Genomic DNA, 20,385 nt, shown 5'->3' with positions numbered 1-20,385 from the left:
TATTTTAGTGTAAAACCACAACAAACAAGCAGATCAGACCCGTCAGGATGTACAGTGTTAACTCAGCCTTAATCAAAGCTATGAAAACAAACCAACACAGACATAAAAAAAGAAATCATCATTATTTAAAGTCTTTGATGATAGAAATATCAGCTCAATCATCCATGTGTGTAGATGAGATACAGTCTTGTAATTAACGTCATTAGCGTGCTGTTGCATTATTTTGGTCGTTATGTGCCAAAATGTTTGTTGTTTACATATTTTAGTCTGATGATGTATTCATAGTTCAAAAATAAGGTTTGAGGCCCATTTGGAAACATTACAGTATCAAAGATTATTATATTATAAACCTTTTAACCCTTTAAATTCAAACACATACAAACAGTCCACCATGATATTTGAAAGTGTTGTAAATTCCCACTTGCAGACTAGTCTGAACCCTAAAAAGCTGAATGCTTCCACAAGTCCTCCTTACCGTCTTAAATCCCACACTCTAACAGAGTTTCCAGCGGCAGCGTAGAGGACGCTCCCGTTGGGGTTTAGAGCGATCTGGTTGACCTGGTTTTCTCCTGCTGGGATGGCGACGGTCCGACTAATGGCCGACGCACACGCGTCTCCAACATTCACCTGACCAGAAGACCTGGAAACAAAGGAACAACATTTCTACTAGTCAGTAAAGACATAGAGGAAATAAATGAAGGATTAACTCCTCTTTGTTTGTTACTTCCACCAAGGAGGTAATAATACCGTAATTTACAGTCTACTTTTTTCCCACGCTTTGAACCCTGCGGCTTAAACATTGACGCGACTAATTTGTGGAATTTTTCAGTTTTCAAGCTTCATGACGCCAAAAAATTGAGCTCTATCACATTAGACCAGGTGGACAAATGAAACTATTTACATTAAATAGTTAACGCTCCCATTGAATATTGATCAGCACCGGGTAAAAGTCGGAATTCTGCCGGAACTCAGAATTCCGCCACACACACACACAGACACACACACACACAAACAATTATTTAGTGAATTAATTTTGAGTTTTTACTGTTTAAAAAATGTAATATGTTTTTGTTATCTATTTTTTTATCTCCAGAAGATGGATGAATATTGATTTTATTAAATTATTCTTATTATTCCGAGTTCCGGCGGAATTCCGGCTTTTACCGGGACCCATATTGATCAGTGATTTTGTCATGAACACACTCCCTCATCACCATGGCAATGACATGTCAGAAACTGCTTAAAGACGTTAAATTACTGCGTTAATCTAGTTCAGCAGTGATTGGTGCTCTGAGGGTTGGGTAGGTCAGGCTGGGGTGAGAGGCGGGGCTAGAGGAGGTGCCGCCGCCCTCCTCTACCAGAGATGGAGAAGCTTACGTAAAGAGGACAGACAGACGTGTTCTGATTGGCCGATTCATCTGAAGGACACCCTCATCAGCCAATAGGGTGTGGCCTATGTTTGTGTAGATTTTTCTTAGAAAATTGCTAAATTATTGGAATGCGGCCCATATATTGGTGCACTTTATAGCCTGAAAACCAGCGTTATCTATTCATTTGTTTGTCTGTTAACAGAATTAAAGATAAAAAGCTTTTGGATTTTAGACAAATATTTTACCAAAGATAGAACTTAAGCCACAGAAGATTCTATTAAACTATGGAGGGAATCAGGATCAATAAACTGATTCAGGATCAGTTTCAAAAATCAAAAATCCTAATCTCTCATCATTGGGGAAATGTTAAAAAATTAATATCTCAGTTTGTAATTGACTAATGTTTATGAAATTCTGGATTGCATATTTCATTGCAATTTTTCCCCAAAAAATGGAGGTGACCATACATATGGACTACTGTATTGTTATTAATAGGGATAGAAATGTGTTCCAAGGCTTGGTTTTTTTAGTTGTTTGTTTGAAAAGGACAGTGCACATTGATGAACAAATGTAAAAAATTACATATTGGAAATGCACCAGATTCACAAGGCATAAATACAATCAATTAATCAACAATACAAAGTGTATTAATAGAATAGTTACAGTTAAAGTGCTTAGGTTAAGGTGTGTATGTCAGTGTTTGAGTTATTAAGAAAAACCACTCACCATACACATACACAAAATCAACAAATGCAATGTATGTATACATGCGTTTATGCAAAAATTTTAGAAAAAGGTGTGAATTTTAAAGTGTAAATGAACATGTACAATCTTCAGGATCTCTGATCCAGATACAGTAAGTGGCAATATCAACACATCTGATCTAACAATGTGCCCCTGAGACCTTTTGACCTCACAATATAAAGTGTTTGCTAAAGAATTTCTCCCCATCACCAAAAACTCTTTCAGTTTTTCAATCTTGCAAAAATGCAGCAATATCTGTGTAATTAAGACTTCCATGATTAGATGTAGCTTTTTTCTTACTTACGTTAGCGTTCGGATGCACTTGGCAGATTCACGGATGTCCCAGACTTTGATATACGAGGTGGAGACGGTGAAGACCAAACTGGAGCTGTAGCGCACTGACACTATGTTATTGGGGTGTCCGGCCAGAGACATGATCTCCTGACCCGTCACCAGATTCCACACCTTACAGGTTCGATCTGGAGGAAAATTCACACTGTCAGTGTTAAAACGCATTTCATGTTATGAGGCAAGTTGAAAATAAAGCACAGGCTTAATTGTAGCTAGTGATCGATTGATTTTTTTTTTTTTTTTTGTGGAGGCAGACATAGTAAGAGCTGAACAAAAATGGTCCAAAAGTCACAAAAATGTGGCGTGTGGGCTCCGCAAATGGCTGCTCCGATGTGTTGATGTGTATTCTTTCACTGCAACTACCAAGTCAAATTCCTAGTATTGTTGTAAACTGTACTTGGCAAATAAAGCATCTGATTCTGATTCTGAAGAAAAGAGTGAAAAGTGACTAAAATGGGCCAAAAAATATGAAACAAGTGGTATTTATTGGGCAAAAGGTAGCTTACCAGGATGAAAAGTGGCCAAAAACATTAAAGAAAATTGGATAAACGTGTCGCCTCCCTCGGAGGTGTTTCAGGCATGTCCTACTGGGAAGAGGCCTCGTGGAAGGCCCATCACACGCTGGAGGGACTATGTCTCTGAGCTGGCCTGGTGTCACCTCGGGGTCCCCCCAGAACGGCTGGAGGAGGTCTGCGTGGATCGGGAGGTCTGGGCATCTCTGCTGAGACTGCTGCCTCCACGACCCGGCCCCGAATAAAAGCGGAAGAAAATGGATGGATGGAGTGTCAAAAAAAAAAAACATGCAAAAATTGACAAATAATAGGGAAAAAAGGATATTTATTGGCAAAAGATAGTTTTGAAAAAAGTTTTGAAAAGGGGCAAAAATGGGACAAAAAAAAAGGGGTTAAAGTTCCCCCTTTTCAGGTTTTCTGGGTGAATAATAATTAAAAATAAGACAAAGAGTCACATAGTGAGCAGTAATGGCTTCTACCATCTCTGTCCCAGTCCATCACTGGTGGTTGGAGATCTACAGCACCAGGACTTACTAGATATCAAAGCTATTTCACATTTTATTGTATCTACAGTATTGATTCATACTGAACATAATCCAGAATTCCAGGGTTGATTTTCTGTTAGGTAACAACATAGCAGTATGTCGAGGTGTAATACATGTTTAGCACTGTAACAGGAACACCAACTAAAGGCGTAAAGCTGAAAAATAAGCCCTAATTAAAGGAAGGTGTGATGGAGCAACAGACTGGTGGTTTACCTTTGGATCCAGTGAAGAGGAGGTCATCTGTGCAGTCGACACAAAGGACAGCTTTACTGTGTCCCTCTGCCACATGGACGCACTGCAAGGTTGCCGACCTGCTGCTCTTAGTGGATGGCACTTGGTGAATAATCCCCCTGGAAAACACAGACGTGTGACGTTAGCATGGACGTTAGCATGGACGTGACCTTATGAGACAACCTGAGTGCATCAGAAAAGAAAAGACAAACAGCATCATGCACATAATGCAACCCAGTGTGGTGTTAGAAATCAAATGCAGAAAGACATGGAAAAGATTATGAGCCGTCACCTTCGTCAACTGAGAAGAAAAGATATGAATCAATAGTCGAAAAATCTATAAACACAATCCAAGATGCTAAAGAAGGGCATGAGCATCATCTGAAGCCTTGATCGTTCACTAATGGCCTGATGACATTGTTTAATCATAGAGTATTATTGTAAACACACAAAAGCTGTAGGAATAAATATGAGCGTAGCAGCATAGAGTCAATATTCAGCATGAGGGAGGAACAAAAGCTCTGCGTTAGGAAAAATTAATGGAAATGGAAAAAAAAGGCTGATGAATGGAAAGAGATTAATGAGGCTTTGGGGTGAAGTTGGTATTTAGCCTAAAATGCTGACATTGTGCTAATAATTGTCCTGCTTATGAAAGGAAAGGGGTGTGCCCCGGTGCTTTCATATCAGCTGATCAACTAAATCAATGCATCTTTGGGTTTACATCAAATAAAAGTTGAAACACATAAAGGACCAGAGGGATGTTCCAGAAAAAAGAAAGTATCCAGTTCTATTACAGCTGGTATGAAGTGGGTCAATCAACTCTAAGTATGTCAATCTTGAGTTACTCACGTGCACGAGCACGATAAAAAGCCATCATCAATGGAGCAAAGCTATCACGAGCTACCATGGCAACGCGCCGGAAGAGAGCAGCTTATTTCACCCTGATGGAGCTTGACGTTCTCTTGCAGGTATTTGTGGAATATGAAACTATTCTAAAGGCGTGTTCACACCCAATAGTCGTATTGAGGTGGGCGGAGCCAGATAGTAACCCAGGGTCTCTCATACATAACCTGTCAGTAAGCAGGTTCAGTTCACGGAGAGTTACCGTGTCCTTTTGGAGCTTCTGTATTCCAAACTTTAAGAATGTTTTATAACATTTCCTCTTATGCTTTGATTTTTATGCAAACAGGAAACTTTAAAATTAATCAAGCCCTGCTCTCATCTCTCTCCATTTATGAATATAAAAATTATGCTAATGCTTTCTCATAAATCGTGTCATTTCTTTGGATTTGTTTGTTGTTCACAATTGTGCTCTTTTCTCTTTTAGTCACAAAATAAGACACCGTACTATATACAGTATATGATTAACATAACTTAGTAAACACTACAGGGTGAGCTCAATGTTTGAAATGTAAGCTGTTGTTTTTGGATACTGAATGATTGAAGTCCTCGTCAAAGTGCCCTTTGATTAATTTGACCTTATGCTAATGACTGTACTGGATCTGTGATTACTGGAAAGCGAGATGAAACAATTCTTGATTGGATTTTGTAAGCAGATCATCAGGATTTACAGAACATTAAGTAGACTAGGAGACCACATGGTGGGGCGCTAGTTAGCTACGCCGCCTGGCAGATGGAAGGATGAAGGATTGTGTCCTAGTCTGGTATAAATACTCTCCATTTATTGTTCTCACAATCACGTTCAGCACGCACCTTTAGAGCCTTGATCCAGGACATCACAAGTTTAAACAAGTAAAGTTAGAACAGACATAGATAATTCATTGGTAGACGTAGAGAGATTAATATTCATGAGTAAAATGTGTCCCATTAGGCTTTAAAGAGATCTCCTAACACACCATGTGACTGGGTTAAAGATCCCCCATTGGCCTATACACCCACAGAGAAGTATTAGTGAGCTTTGAGGTAAAAAATCAACAGAAAATCATGTACTTGTGTTGATCACAAAGAAGAGGGCGAAGAGATTTGTTGGAATTGAAGTGGTGGCATCTGTCATTCCTAGAGGGAAAAAAGCAATCAGGAGTTTTGGGAAATTCCTTAGAATGTTTAACACTTCCTCATGTTTTAGTATCATAGGACCTGTAATAAAAGTTAATATTCCCATTACACTGAAGTTTGATGTCCATGAATGCTTTGTACCTTCCATTCTGCCTCGTTAGTCCTTTTTATGAATGAAAGGATAAAAGCGACATTCAGAGCACAATTAAAACACATGAGGAAAGAAGCTAATTATTAATAATAATAAAATGTCCACTGACAAAGGCTTTGATGCAGCTTATTCACATAAAAAGAGGTTTCAGAGGAAGAAGCAGATGTTCCTCTTAGTTTTACAAACAGCTGGACAGTTTACAAATGTACTTCCTTTGGGATATTTTTGACCTCTTTTTTTTTTTTAGACGTGTGCAAAATTTTGAAGAACCATTTGGTACTTCCACTGAGGTGTGAACAGGTTTGGGGTCAATTATCATTGTAATCATGTAATTGATAATTCATTACAATTAAGGCGTTCTTAAGGTCTGAACCCAATGGTGTGTAGGACCCTATTGTAATGCAGCGCTTTTTAAAAAAAATTATTATTCTTATTACAAAAAAGTGATCGCGTTTTTGCGTTAAAAAACTCATGAACATTTAAATAGAAAAAAAATAATATTTTGAGAGAATTGAACATGCGCTCAGCTGGCATTGATGACATCATCACTGTGGAACTTCTGCAAAATTCTGACTGGATTTCTCTGATCTGGGTTAATACTGTTATTTATTTTTACCACAAACACATTCTCAAAGATTACACAATGTAACATTATTGTCTAATGATTTACATCTGTTTTATATTCACACAGAAACAAATCAAACACCTCCTAAACCACATGAGGACGCGGGAACAGACGCCATCGGTGAGCCAGACGTTGTTTCTTTTTTTAAAACTAATTTTTATCTATTCAATAAATATCTTTGACATATCAACTTTCTATCAATGTGTCACAATGAGGAAAAACACGTCTACGTCATTATTAAATAATTTATACACACACACACACACACACACACACACACACACACACACACACACACACACACACACACACACACACACACACACACACACACACACACACACACACACACACACACACACACACACACACACACACCTTGCTTTTATAGAGATACGTCTTGCATCCAACACTGCACTGTTAAAGTACTTCACACATTCATATTTTTGTTTTAAACATACATGTTTATTTGGTTGTGTTATTAAACAATCTTGACAATAAAGTTGAATGTTTATAAATATACCTCTTAGCAGCCTGTTCACTAGGATGATGTGCTATGTTTATGGAAGTTATTAACAGTTTGTAGAGCTAATAGATGCTAATTAATTATAGCAGCTTTCATTTGTATTCCAAAAAAATTAGTTATCGTTTAACCCAACCGTCATTCATAGTCATAGCACCACCTATTGGTAAAAGGAAATCATAGACATTATATTTGCACAGAACAATGCAGGAAAGTTTGTGATATAATCCTTGAAAATGATCAGCTACACTTTAACATTTCTGCCACGCCCCAACATCAACACACCTCAACGTGCATCACGTACAGACGTGTGTGTGTGGTTACGAGGGCCCGTTCAACGCTGCTTACAATATATAATTATAATTGTAATTTTAAAAATCTGTTGCTGTCGTGAACGTAATTAAATTGAAATTGAGTTTAAATAATTGAGTTTGTAATTGCCATGAAAATTCTATAAAAATTCTCAAATATAAGTTAACGCAAAACTGGGAAACCATGTTACAGTTCCATGTACAGTTCAACACATATGTAGTTAATAATTATTCAAATATGTTTCATATCAAGCTTTCCTACATTTTACTCTATACTGAAAAATATTTATGTATTTTATTTATTTATTTATTCTGTTTATTTCCAACATGGTTCCATTCACTTTTTTAAATTTTTTTTTATACATGCCGAAAAAGGAGACGAGAGAAATCTAGAGGTATACAGACAACCACACCAAAAATATTAAAACCTATATTTTCATTGATTATGAAGCCGAACAAGGTAATCAATAGATAGGAAATAAATTAGCTGATAGATATTAGTTTTTAGTGTATTTTACAACTGATTTATGACCCGTTAGCATTAGAGATGGTTCACTTTTATTAGGTCATTTATTTCAGGCACAGTAATTGTGTTTAATTGTAATTGAACTTTAGTAATTACAAAATACCTGGAATTTAATTTCTAAGTGGTAAAAATTCTAGTAACTAATTGAACATGGGTAATTGAAAAAGTAATTGTAAATAAGATAAGATAACCTTTATCATCCCAAAAAGGGAAGTTCCAGCAGCAGATAAATAAAATAAAATAAAAAAACTGCATAATAAAAAATAGACGATATATACACACATGTACATAGTACAGAGAGAAGAAAGGACAGTGCTCAATAAAAAACAGAATATATACATATACACACTAAACTAGTTTAATGAAATGAAAAATGTAACTGACCATAACCCTAAAGTGAACTCACAAACGTGAATGAATTATTTACAATATTGTAATCATGTAAAGGTCTCCTTAACTGGAATAAATAGTAGTTTTAGATATTTTTTAGTCGTCTGTATTTATTGTTCATGCTGCAGGACAACCACAGCCCTCCCAGATATGGTGTCACATGGCTGCGTGCAGCGACGTAGTTACTGCATGCAGTGATGTGGGGGAGGAAGTAGTGGGCTGCTCCTCTGGTTCCTGATGACAAGGCTATGAAAAGAGATGGTAGTGCTGCTAATTACGCTGCATAATTAAAGCGTGTGCTGAGCTGTTTAAACAGGGCTGGTAGAAGTGTAGGACTGCATGGAGTCAGAATATGGGAACAACTGAAATCAAAGCCCACCTCTTCTATTTATTTCAACCTTTTACAAATCTACTGTTCCATGTGCTCTTCATTACATCATTTTATAATAATAACAAGGTTGTTACGTACCACGTTCACAAGAATTCAGTCAGATGACTCGGTTCCATCGAGTAATAAAAGGTCTGAGAGGCTCTAGACATTTGCTCATAGAATATCTATGTCAAATTACAGATGATTCAACGAGCATTAACGGAGGAGTAGTCACTTGAAGAATGTGGCCCACATATGGAGAAATGGGTCCCATTCATATATCGGTATGTGTCAATGATTCGGTATCACCAACCGTCGTAATATTTGACTCACAAATACATGAGAAATTGATTTTTGTTTTTCTTTTCTGTCCTGGACTCCAAACTGAAAATCGGGCTGTGATTGAATCCCATAGCACGGCATGAGAACTGAAACCAAAACAATCTGAAAAACAAAGACTTTTTTCAGTGTGTAAACGATAGCTGTGAAAGTGTAAATAACAATAACAGTAGTTTGAAATGTAAAAATAGTGTTCACACACATGAAGTCTCACTGCACAGAACAGGAAAGAAAATGGGTGGATGATGAATACAATGAGAAGAACAAAAAAGTCACAATTAGCTCGAGGCTGGTGGCAGAGTTAATGCTATGCTGTATCTGGAGGTTTAATCTACTCAGATTACACTTTTAGTCAGAACTCATACAGTCAAATAGCAGTAATCCTGCTTTTTGGAACAACAGGGAATAGAAAGACTGTGTACATGACAGAGTTCCAAGAACAACAGAAATATAGGAAAACCAAAGTTTGTTAATAGAAAGCACCATTTTTAAAGAATTAACGCTAATATTCTTAGCACTGTTCTTGCTGTATTTATTGCATTAATAATTATTATTCCATTTAGGAGCATGTTTTATTAGCCTCTTATTATTTAAACATGCTTCAAGAAGATAAACTTTATGTATTCATATTTAAATAGTAAGTATATGTGTTAAAGGTAAAAATAGTAAATAGGTGAGTATATACTTGTGTATGATGAATGTATAGGTGATATAAGATTATATGTATTCCTATAAATTAATATTTATACAGGCTTCACATGAAACCATTTGTTCTCTCTTTGCTTTGTTTGATTTATTGTTATTTAAATTATTTTTATCATTGTGGTAAATACACTGATTTTCATATTCTGCATATGCTACTCTGACATATTGTACAGTAATTATTCTTTATACAGTATGTGCACATGACAACCAGAGCTTTCTACATGCTTCCATAGACATATTCTGCTTTACATAGATTCAGATTTACACTAAAAACCATGAGCTGTGCTTTTTCTTTTTTATCTTTGCAGTTACGTTTGAGTCCAGGTGATGGCAGTAATGCAACAATCAATAAGGAACAAACCACAATCAAAATCAATAATAGTTGTGGTACGTTGAATGGTCGAGATTTTTTTTTCTACGTTTGGCAGATTTTTAATGAACAACAACAAGTTGATGTAAGAATTTGTAAAGATTTCTGTTTCATTGTGTAAAAAATGAGTAAAAATGAACTCAGGTAATCTGAGATTTATGGGGACTTTAAAAACTGAAATGAGGTTTTAGAGTTATTTTTTATTTTCAATTCTTGTAGCTGAAGTGAACCGATGCATGGTTCTACAGTAAAGCATTGTGTCATGTGATGTGATTAAAAACTGTAAGCTTGTCAAAATATTAGTGACATTTGTGTTTTAATGAGAGAACATTTAATTTGACTGTAAAATATTATTTAATGTATAAGTGGCGACAAGGTAAACTTTTATTTTTTATTTTCTAATGTGCATTGTTGGAATTCAGTGCTAAATAAATATTTTCATATTTTTTATTTATTTATTTTTTGAAGCATTAATATGAATTTCATAAAATTGTTTGGTTTTTGGTTTCGGGCAAAAAATTTCATTTCAGGATATGTCTGTCTGTATGGAATATTCCATTATTTCACATTTAATTTGCCAATTTTGGTGTCAATAAGTAACTTTTTTTTTCCTGACAAAAGTGGAAAAGATAGAAGTTGTTGAAATCAGAATCACATGGACCAGAGGAAGAACGGTGAAAAATTACGTTCAATAGTAAGTTTGAGTCAAAGAGAATAAAGAAGAATCCCATGAATCACTGTTATGTACAGTATAGAACTTAGATTTAACACCACATGCTTATTAAAAAGCAGTATTAGTAGAAGCTGTGCTGCGTTTCGTTTTCAGCTTTGCAGCCACAGCGCTTGGCGAACAAGTTCTTACTGTTTAATTTCTTTGACCTTTGCCCTGTCAGCCGCTGCGTGTGCTTTTTCGTACGTCTTCCTGCGAGACAGCGGCGAAGGCTCCGCAGCTCGCCTTTCCACCGCTGGTGAAGCTCTGGTGCCAGAACTGAACGTTGGGTTTGAACATTTTAATCACAAAACACAATGAGGAGACAACACTAAATTAATAAAACATGACACAAAACAAATAAAACACATGATGGAAACAAACAAACATGATCTTTGTTCCTACAAAGAGTTTTATTTTATTTAAAATGTTCATTTCACACTAAGTTTTCTGATAAACTAATGCAGAGGTCACCAACCTTTCTGAACCTTAATGAACTACGACCACTTTAAAAACACTTCATAAATATTAACTTTTCACTTCACGTTTCAACAATTAATTTCTCCTTATTATTATTGATTTAATTTCTCTTTATTGATTAATAGTTCTTTGTTTTAATCACAGTTTTTGCTATTGTTGTTTTAACTTGTAAAGTGTCTTATTTTCATGAAAAGCATTTTTGAATGAAATATATTATTATATTTAACAGTTGATCTCGTAGGAGTTTCTTTTTTTTCTCCTCCTCGACTATTAATGCAGCACTAATGCAGTCGACCTTTTCTGAAGCCTCAAGGTCAAGGTCAAGTGTCAAAAAACAGCATTTTCCATATCTCTATGAATATTTATTACATTTATAAAAAGCTCATCTCAAGTGGACTATTTGATTTAATTAGACCAAAGCTGTACGACCTACCAGTAAAAAGATCAGTAGGGGTCAAAGTTCATGACGTCACATAAAAAAAATAACAATAATAAATACTTTTTTCACTATAACTTGGAGATCCAGTACCATTCCTGCATTATTACTTTTATTCAATTGGTAAAAAGAACAACATTAAGGGACATTACTCAACAAAATACACACAATAAAATGTCTTTCACATGAACAATTGTATTTGGCAATTTAATTTTCAATTGCCAATTACATATTTGCCATGTGAATACAGGTTTTACCTAGTTATCATTACCATTATTGTTTTTCAATCATTTACAAACATATACCTTTTTTTTTTTAAGATGGGCAATGAAATACAGCAGAATGTAACTCTACTACATCTATTGTGGGTTTTAGATGGAGCTGATTGGTCTAACGATACTAAATCTCTGTTAGGCCTTAGAACCGTTCTAGGTCCCAGAATCTCCTTTAGAGTACGTCTACATCTGTAATATGTCACTCGAATTTTCTTAGACAACAGGAAATTCAGCTGAAAATATGTAGCATGCCTGTCCAAAGTGAGTGTATAATGAAAACAGAATGTTGGATGATGTGTGTGGGACGACTGAAACAAAACAGGAAGCAGTAGAAATATACGTTATCAGAGAAACCCAGACTTACATGTTTCCTGCTTTGGAGGAGAACCCAGGAGACAGAGCTGTGTAGTCTCTGCTGGATGAACCCGACACGTCCACGTCTCCTCCTCCATCTGTGGTTTCTGCCAGAGGCAGCATTGGACCAGAGAAGTCTGCACTGGGTGTGTCAGGGCCAGCGTCGCTGTTAGCGTACAGCAGCTCCATCTGGGTGGTGGTCCTCCTTCTAGCCTGGACACGTACACACACATTTAAAAAATACAATCAAACTAGCATCAACAAAACACACGCACACACACACACACACAGGGCTGTACTTTGTATTTTATTTATCATCTAATTTCATTACATGTATGTGCGCGCACACACACGCACACGCACACAGTTAAGAGGAAATCTAAATAGGATGTTAAAAGGTAAATATGACTCCAATGAGAACATTTAAATTACTTCTGTTGAAATATAAAAAAATAAACATAACTGTGATGTAACATTTATTAATGAACATTCTAGACGTACTTTATTCCTTGACTTGGTTTCTCCACAGAGCTTCATCAGATCTGATGCCAAACAGCTACAAACAAACAAATAGAATAATTTACATCGAACTGTTACAAGTTGTGACTCACACACAACATGATGGGAATACAACAATAATAGATTATAATAGAATATATACAGTAACCTAAACAAAGATGAAGTAATCGGCTTTAAAATAAAAAAAACAACTAGAGAACTTCATCCAACAATTCAATAGAACATGTACAATAGCTGAAAATAATGAAAATGATGCTGGACTCTAGTCACTAATATCATAATTATGGGATGTACTCACTTTCCGTCAGCAGACGGGCTCTGGGCTGACTCGTCACTGCTACTGTCGTCTCCGTTTTCTGTTTCAGAAAAAAAGAGAGAAAATCATTTAAAAACCTCTGAGTTATTCTGAGTTTAATAAGTTTGAGTGCCTGAAATCTGGTTAAAATGATGTAAAAGAGAGAATATAAGGTGATGCAGCTTCATGCTACTGATAAACTCAGTCCTCACTGAGTTTGATGAGAAAAGATGAATCAAAGAGTCAGCGTGGGGTCAGCTCAGAAAGGTTATAAAGACAAACAAACGTTTTATCACAGCAGGGCTTGTTTGATCAGAGGGTCACATGATCAACATTCATGTCTGCATTAGAATAATGAATGATCTGAGCATCAATACAGGAAAGAACACAGAGTTATTATAGTTATTTTGTGTTTTTCTACTCATTCTGTGTATGTTTATTATTGTCTTGCTCATTGTGAGGATTTTGTGCGTTTCTGTAGTCCTTTTGTGTATTTTTTCTGTAAAATGTATGTTTTTTGGAGTCATATTGTGTATTTGTGCTGTCATTTTGTGTTTTTGGCAGAAATGTTTGTATATTTCTGTTGCCGTTTTACTTATTTATTAGAACTGTGTTTGCAGAGCCATTTTTGGGGTTTTTCGGATTCATTTTGTGTAATATTGTTGTCATTTTGCTCATTTTTGTGTGTTTCTGGAGTATTTTCTGTGTTTTTCTCTTGTCTTTTACTGTATTTTCCTGCAATGTGGTATTTTTTTGTTGATTTAATCTATTCTTGCACTTGTTTAGTGTATTTTTCGGTCATTTTGTACATTGACTTTGAGGGATGCATAAAATGAGACTGAGGGCCGAATGTGGCCCCCGGGCCACCAGTTGCCTACGTCTGGTGTAGATGGTGTAAATGTGAAGTTTAGATGGCTGACGTGTGACAACATAATGAAAGGTCATTATTTTGCTGCTCCTGATGAGCAGCGCGGTCAGCTGACCTACAGAGCGGTAACAGCCACAATCCTACGGTTCCTGTGGAAGGGGACAGATGTTAGCAGGTGCTAAAGCATGGAGGCAATAGTACATGTAGGAGGGGAAAGAGTGGAGTAAGGTCAGCCAACAGATGGGGAGGGAAGTCAGACCTCGCTGCACCTCATGCACCTGCTCATGTTACACATTTAGTTTAGTTCTGAGTGCAACAAGGGGAGGAAACATGCGTCGTTACACAGATTAAACGCTGAAAGGACTTTACTCACCAGGAGGGACGTTACCTAACTCTGCCAAAACATAAAAACAACAAAGAAGAACAAAAATGTGGGGGGACAGAAAAAAAGGCAATGCACAAATCAAAAACAGTCCCCCATAATAACCAAAAAATAAAAGATAGTATAACATAATGCATACTGAACAGAGGCTGGTAAAGTGTGGACTGTGTCTCATATTCAGTGACTAATATTTGTACAATTTGTTGAGATGAAAAGATCTTAAAATAGGATTTCAACAATTCACCCAGTTGTCAGTTTAAAGTGTAAAAACACCCCCAGGTTTATGCTGACCTGTCACGAGCAGGAAATGGTAAAAAAAAAGCCTTGATTGTGGGCGTTGCTATTAGTTAAGACACGCCCAGTCACAGCAGCCCCGCCTCCACAGCGCTGCACAGTTCCTCATGGAGCTGTCAATCAATGCTCACTGAGGAAACCAGTCCCTCCTCCCATCGTTTATAGGAAGGGCGGGGTCAACAGTGACGGTTAATGACATCACTGATCCAAAATGATCAGTCACTGATCTGAACTCAGCCAATAGAAACATTTTATTGTAATAGCCTCATTCAACCCATAGAGGGCAGTCACTGACATTTTACAAATTAAAATAAAAATTAAAATACTTGAATAAAAAATGTGACGAGACGGGAATCAATAAACTCCATTACCTAATACTTCATTATATATTTATTCAGCAAAAAAAGGTTTTAGGGTTTAAGGCTTAGATTATGTTTAGGCCCCTCCCCCAGGGTGTCCTTACACTTTGATTTAAAAGGACCAGCTTCTATTTAGCAGAAGGAAAGTGAAGCAGAAACATCTGTAAAGGTCTAAACATGCACCTGAGCTGATCACTTCTGACTGAAACAGACGTTCAATCCTTTACATCAATTCCACAAAGTCTCTAAACGTCACTATTGCATCACGAGTCCATCTGGAACGGGTTGGTACCTTGCAGGGCGTTGCCCAGCAGAGCGTCCAGCTCAGGGTTAAACTCCGCCTTCTCCTTCAGCATGTGGAACAGCAGCTGGTTCTGGGTGGCGCTGGTGATTTCAGTCTGCTTCAGACGACCCTCCATCACCTTCACCTGAGACTCCCGCTGAGCCGCCTGCAGACCCTGACCAGGAAACGTAAAGTGGTGAAGACAACCATCTGTTTGTCTACATTTATAGTTATTTTTATTTACTGTATTCATTCATTCTATTATTTGTTTCTATTTTCATTCATTTGTGTTGCTGTTAATAAATACTTTTCCTTTAGAGATTAATATTGTACCTAAAGCCCCGCCCCCCCACTAGGGTTGGGTATCGGTTGGGTTTTTTCCAATACCAATTTTTTAAACAGTTTCAAAGCTTAAACTGGTACTTTTAAAGAAATTAAATCACTGCTCTTTTAATCTGTCTCTCTCATGAACTTTGGTCCTCTTTCACTTTTCCTCAGCATGTTTAATTATTCGGTCATATGTGTATATATATATATATATATGTGTATATATATATATATACAGTATATATATAAATATATATCAGAAACTGGTGGAATTTCACAGACATTAGCAGAGTTACAGTCTTTTAAATGAACGTGTTCCTGAGATGCCTTCATGGTCCCTGGGAAACCAAGAAAAGTTCATGAATCTATAAAACATCTCTGGACAGTTCAGACAAGCAGTGAAGGTAGAACATCTCCAGGTAAATCTGGACTTATGGTCACCATAGTTTATTTATTGAGGTGATGATGGAGCACCATTATTATTATTATTGGTATTTATTTATTGTGGTTAAATAGTTTCATTGTGATGTGGGTACCTTGTTAATTGCCATAGACATGAAGTGATCCAAGAGGAAACGAGCTTCACCCAAAGTACAGGAACCAATCACAGCCGATACATCCACTGTGTCTCCTTCCTCCTGGAGAGAAATAAAAGGATTTTCAGTGCAAATGTTAAAGTTTTTCATGTAAAATGAATGAATGATGAACTCATAGATACTGGTTTCTCACCTTGGTTTCCTCCATCTGCATGATGTTAGCCTGGCAGTCGGCGATGCTGTCGTTAATGTAGTCGATGTTTGCCGTCAGAGCGTCCACTTCCTCACTGAGGGAGACCCCCGTCCTCTCCGCCTCCATCCCGTCTCGGACCAGACGCTCTCTCTTCCTGACCACCTTCTCTTTGCGTTTGGTCAGATCCTCTCGTTGCTGGAACCACAACCACACACAGATCTAACGTATACGCACCAGTTACACGTTTTTTTTGATCATGGCAACAAAACTTGTTAGTTTGTTCTTTTAAAAAAAACATTATGAAATCAGAAAAGGTAGAATTTTACAGGAGATACTCAGCGATGTGCTCACTTTAAGAAGGCGGTTCATGTCAGCCTCCATGTTGGAGATGGTCATCCTCTGCATGATGATGTCAGAGATCCGTCGCTCCAAACACTGCCATTTGTTGCGAGCGATTCTGGTGGAGTAAAGTCCGCCTGTACGTCTGTAGAAAGAGCTGCACACAGAGCAGATGATCTGATATTAAATCATATTCAGGGATGATGATGTAGAACAGTGGTTCTCAAACCTTCTCTAACTTTTGAATAGAAGTACCGCCTTTGGACGACTACTACATTTTGTTTAGAAAAAAACAACTATTGATCATAAATGATGGAATAAATGAGCGATAATACACATTTTAAAGAATCTCATTTTGTAAATAAGTGAATAAAAACAGTATTTAGTGCCTCATGAATAGATTTAATTCTATAGTTTTTTTTTCATTTCTGGTCATCTCCCTCAACACGCCTTATATTATAAGTTCACGTTCTAATCAATATTATTCCCATCATCATTATTATGATGATCATTTTTAACTAAAAATAATAAAAAATATTTAAACCCCATATTTTTAATGCTTCCATTTGTTAATTTCTATCCCTCAGTACCCCCGTAGTGCTGGAGCCTTACATTACTTATATTTAGGGATGTAATGATTAATCGTAACGCAGTTAAAAATGGATTCTTAGGTATCACGATTCACATCGATACTGTGTAAATTGAATTACAGTAACTTCACAGTAAACACAATTGGGGGAAAACACCACATCAGTGACACACGGTTCATTTTCTTTCCAGTATCTCGTGCAGACGTGACTGACACAAATAAACAAAATCACTCCAAAAACACAAGATGACCTAAAAAATAACCAGAAATCTAGAAAACAACAAAAAACCAAAAAATAAAAAACATCATTTAGAAAAATCTTTGTCGGACAGGCAATACATTTACATTTTCCAATGTTGTTTATATATATATTAAAAAAAAAAATGAATGTTATCATTTATTTTTAAATGAGAGACTAATTAATTTACAATGATAATATCATACATATAACGTGTTAAAATGTAAGACCTTTGAAACATTGATTTAAGACCTTTTAATGATAATTAAGGCCTTATTTTTAGATGCATGAATTTAATGCTTTTTAAGAGTTTTTAAGGATCCACTGTAACCCTGAAAAACGTAAATGAAAAGCATAAAAGCGTTATCCCAGTTATTCCCAAACTAAAACTGTTAAATAATGTCTTTCCCATCAAGCACAATCAGGTTGTACGACAGTGTTATTGATCAGTGAACTTTCTGATTAGCACTTCTTTTTGCCGCTCTTTAAAACAATCGTACCAGGTGTAAACGTGACCTCACCGTGTGCCGTTTGGAGCGGCGTTCCCAGAGGAGTACATGCGTCCAGAGGAGGAGCGATGAGGAGAGTCCTGTTGTTCGGGTAGGTTGACTTTCCTGATGACCTTCCCAGACGTAGGTCTAGCCTGTCTCCTCAGAGCCGTCACCTGAATCACATTCAGTCAAAAAGTGAAGATGGAGAAACATAGACACAAACACATAGAAGTGCACAGAACAATGTTCACCTCCTCCGTCTTTCTCCTCAGGATGAGCTCCTGCTGCCTTTTCTGTGCTTCTAATAACTTCAGTTGATGCTGAAAAGAAGAAAAGTGTCATTTTATACTTTAAACTTGTTACAATGAGGGAAAGTGACCACAGCAGGGGAAATAAAGGGGTCTTGGCACCCCCACCTCTTGCTTGCGCTGATCTTTTTTCAATGAAGCAATTTCTCGGTTTCTGCGAGACTCGTTCATGCGGTTTTTCTCCTGCTGCTCCTTCATCTGTTTCATCAGACGAACCTGCACAAATTAACATCAGAACTTCATTTTAAACATCTCTGACTTTTTAGGAGGTATTTATAAACAAAAGTACGCAACAAATAATTGAATCCCATTTTTTTCCCACAGTAAATGTAAAAAATGTTCCATATTATTATTATTATTATTATAAAACTAGTCCAGTTTGTTTTTCAAGCTCAAAGCTGAAAGTCACAGATGGATTATTCTTTCTAAACATGATCATACAACATACAGTACGTCTATTTAAGCTTCATCCATTGTTTGAGATGAGAACAAAATCCTCTGGTTTTCATCATTGATTGAAGTCTTTATTTCAAACAAGGAAAATGATAACAGAATAGTTCAATAATAATAAATTACAACAGCAGAAACAAACCATTGATTTGATCCACAATCACTTAAACCTCTGTGTGTGAAAAAGTAATAGTAGTGTAAATAGATCAAATACATAGTTCAGGTCAAAACTCATGTTTCATGTGTTCTAGAACTTTCCTCATGTTATACGATGTTATACTGTCTACGTAGCATTTACATTGATAATCTGTCATGTGTGTTTACTGTTTGTTTTTAAAATCATTTTCTTCTAAACATTAAATATGTAAAAAACAATTTAGCTTTTTTTTTTTTTTTAAATAAAAAATGTAACCATTAATAATATAATTATGGAGCTAGGATTCACAAACTGTTTACAATTCCTGTGTCCTAGATTTAATGGGCGGGTCAGAAATCATAAGTAACGGAGCCCTTCCCACGCGTGGGCGTGGTTCCAGCGCCTCTAACTGACACGCCCCCAGTGTTTCAGAGCAGAGAGAAGTGTTGGTTTTTCCATGATTTTGAGAAATAATTTTTTCATCTTTCACATGTGTCTCAGTGGACAATGACACATGTTTCTGTGGTGTGAGAACCATCCTGTGATCGTTCCTCCTCAGCTACGTTCTCTGATCAGATCCTTATATCAGGAAAGTGTTCAATAAATCTTTACATTTGTTTATAAACAGAATATATAATAGTTATGGTCTTTAAGTGATGTTTTCTAGTGTAAATAATGAAGGAAGTGCCAGGTTATTTACTCTGTGTGGACATTAGAAAATTCTATATTTGAAGATATTTGAACAAATGCTTTGTTGGTTCTAAGCTCTTCAAACGACATGAAAGTGTATTCCTTGTATAGTTTAATATATATCCTTAGAGTCTGACTGTACACAACACGCTACATAAATCAACTTATTTTAAGTGGTCATATCACCTGTTACTGACAGAAGGTGTTAGCTGCTCACGGTTATATTTAAAAACTATACATTTTTAAATAATAAAAACCAACCGCCTGCTGCTGATTATGAATAAAAGACATGGTAGTCAGTGAGATGAACGTTATACCTTTGTCTTTTTCATCTCTGCCACGTCCATCTGAAGCTTCTTCAGCTGTTTCTCGTACTGTGATTGGTTCTTCAGCAGGCGGGCGTGTTCTTTCTGAGCCGACTGGAGCTTCTGAAGCTCTTTGTTCATCACGCTCAGCTTCTTCTCATATTCAGCCTTTATTTTACGAGCCTTGTCGTCTGTACCACTTTCAACTGAATCTGGAAATGTGTTTAACAAAGTGACTAAATTAAATGACTGTAAAAACACATTTAGGAACAAATAGAAAAACAAGCAGAATGTTTAAACACTAAGGGTGTGATTCATCGCTATATTTCACAATGTTATTATATTATCGATCCAAAAAATGTCCAAATGGGTTTTTTTTACTAATGTTTTACACCCAGTCACTATAGGTGTCAGTGAACGCTCCATCAGACATTGTTAAAATATGTCACT

The 20,385-nt window shown here is 36.5% G+C and overlaps 1 protein-coding gene across 7 annotated transcripts in view; it reads right to left on the bottom strand.

The window, feature by feature from the left end:
* The window catches only part of kif21a (kinesin family member 21A), a 63,857-nt gene that overhangs the window by 6,280 nt on the left and 37,192 nt on the right, over positions 1–20,385 (bottom strand). For 3 of the 7 annotated variants that reach the window (XM_028448803.1, XM_028448807.1, XM_028448804.1), the window contains 17 exons: positions 19,948–20,147; positions 18,463–18,570; positions 18,298–18,366; positions 18,077–18,219; positions 16,741–16,885; positions 16,390–16,584; positions 16,197–16,298; positions 15,343–15,508; positions 14,389–14,409; positions 13,151–13,208; positions 12,835–12,889; positions 12,344–12,546; positions 10,942–11,067; positions 5,704–5,769; positions 3,736–3,872; positions 2,419–2,593; positions 476–640 (listed from right to left, as the gene is read on the bottom strand). In XM_028448803.1, coding sequence (XP_028304604.1) covers positions 476–640; positions 2,419–2,593; positions 3,736–3,872; positions 5,704–5,769; positions 10,942–11,067; positions 12,344–12,546; positions 12,835–12,889; positions 13,151–13,208; positions 14,389–14,409; positions 15,343–15,508; positions 16,197–16,298; positions 16,390–16,584; positions 16,741–16,885; positions 18,077–18,219; positions 18,298–18,366; positions 18,463–18,570; positions 19,948–20,147 — 2,134 coding nt within the window. Of the gene's footprint in view, positions 1–475; positions 641–2,418; positions 2,594–3,735; positions 3,873–5,703; positions 5,770–8,823; positions 9,110–10,941; positions 11,068–12,343; positions 12,547–12,834; positions 12,890–13,150; positions 13,209–14,388; positions 14,410–15,342; positions 15,509–16,196; positions 16,299–16,389; positions 16,585–16,740; positions 16,886–18,076; positions 18,220–18,297; positions 18,367–18,462; positions 18,571–19,947; positions 20,148–20,385 lie in introns of those variants that run through there. The other 4 variants (XM_028448806.1, XM_028448805.1, XM_028448808.1 and 1 more) reach the window with 4 other exon arrangements.

Source organism: Gouania willdenowi, chromosome 6, assembly GCF_900634775.1.
Source record: "Gouania willdenowi chromosome 6, fGouWil2.1, whole genome shotgun sequence".
In the NCBI taxonomy this organism is placed as follows: domain Eukaryota; kingdom Metazoa; phylum Chordata; class Actinopteri; order Blenniiformes; family Gobiesocidae; genus Gouania; species Gouania willdenowi.
Note: the sequence above shows the minus strand (reverse complement) of the source record. Positions and strands in the feature narration are given on the sequence as shown.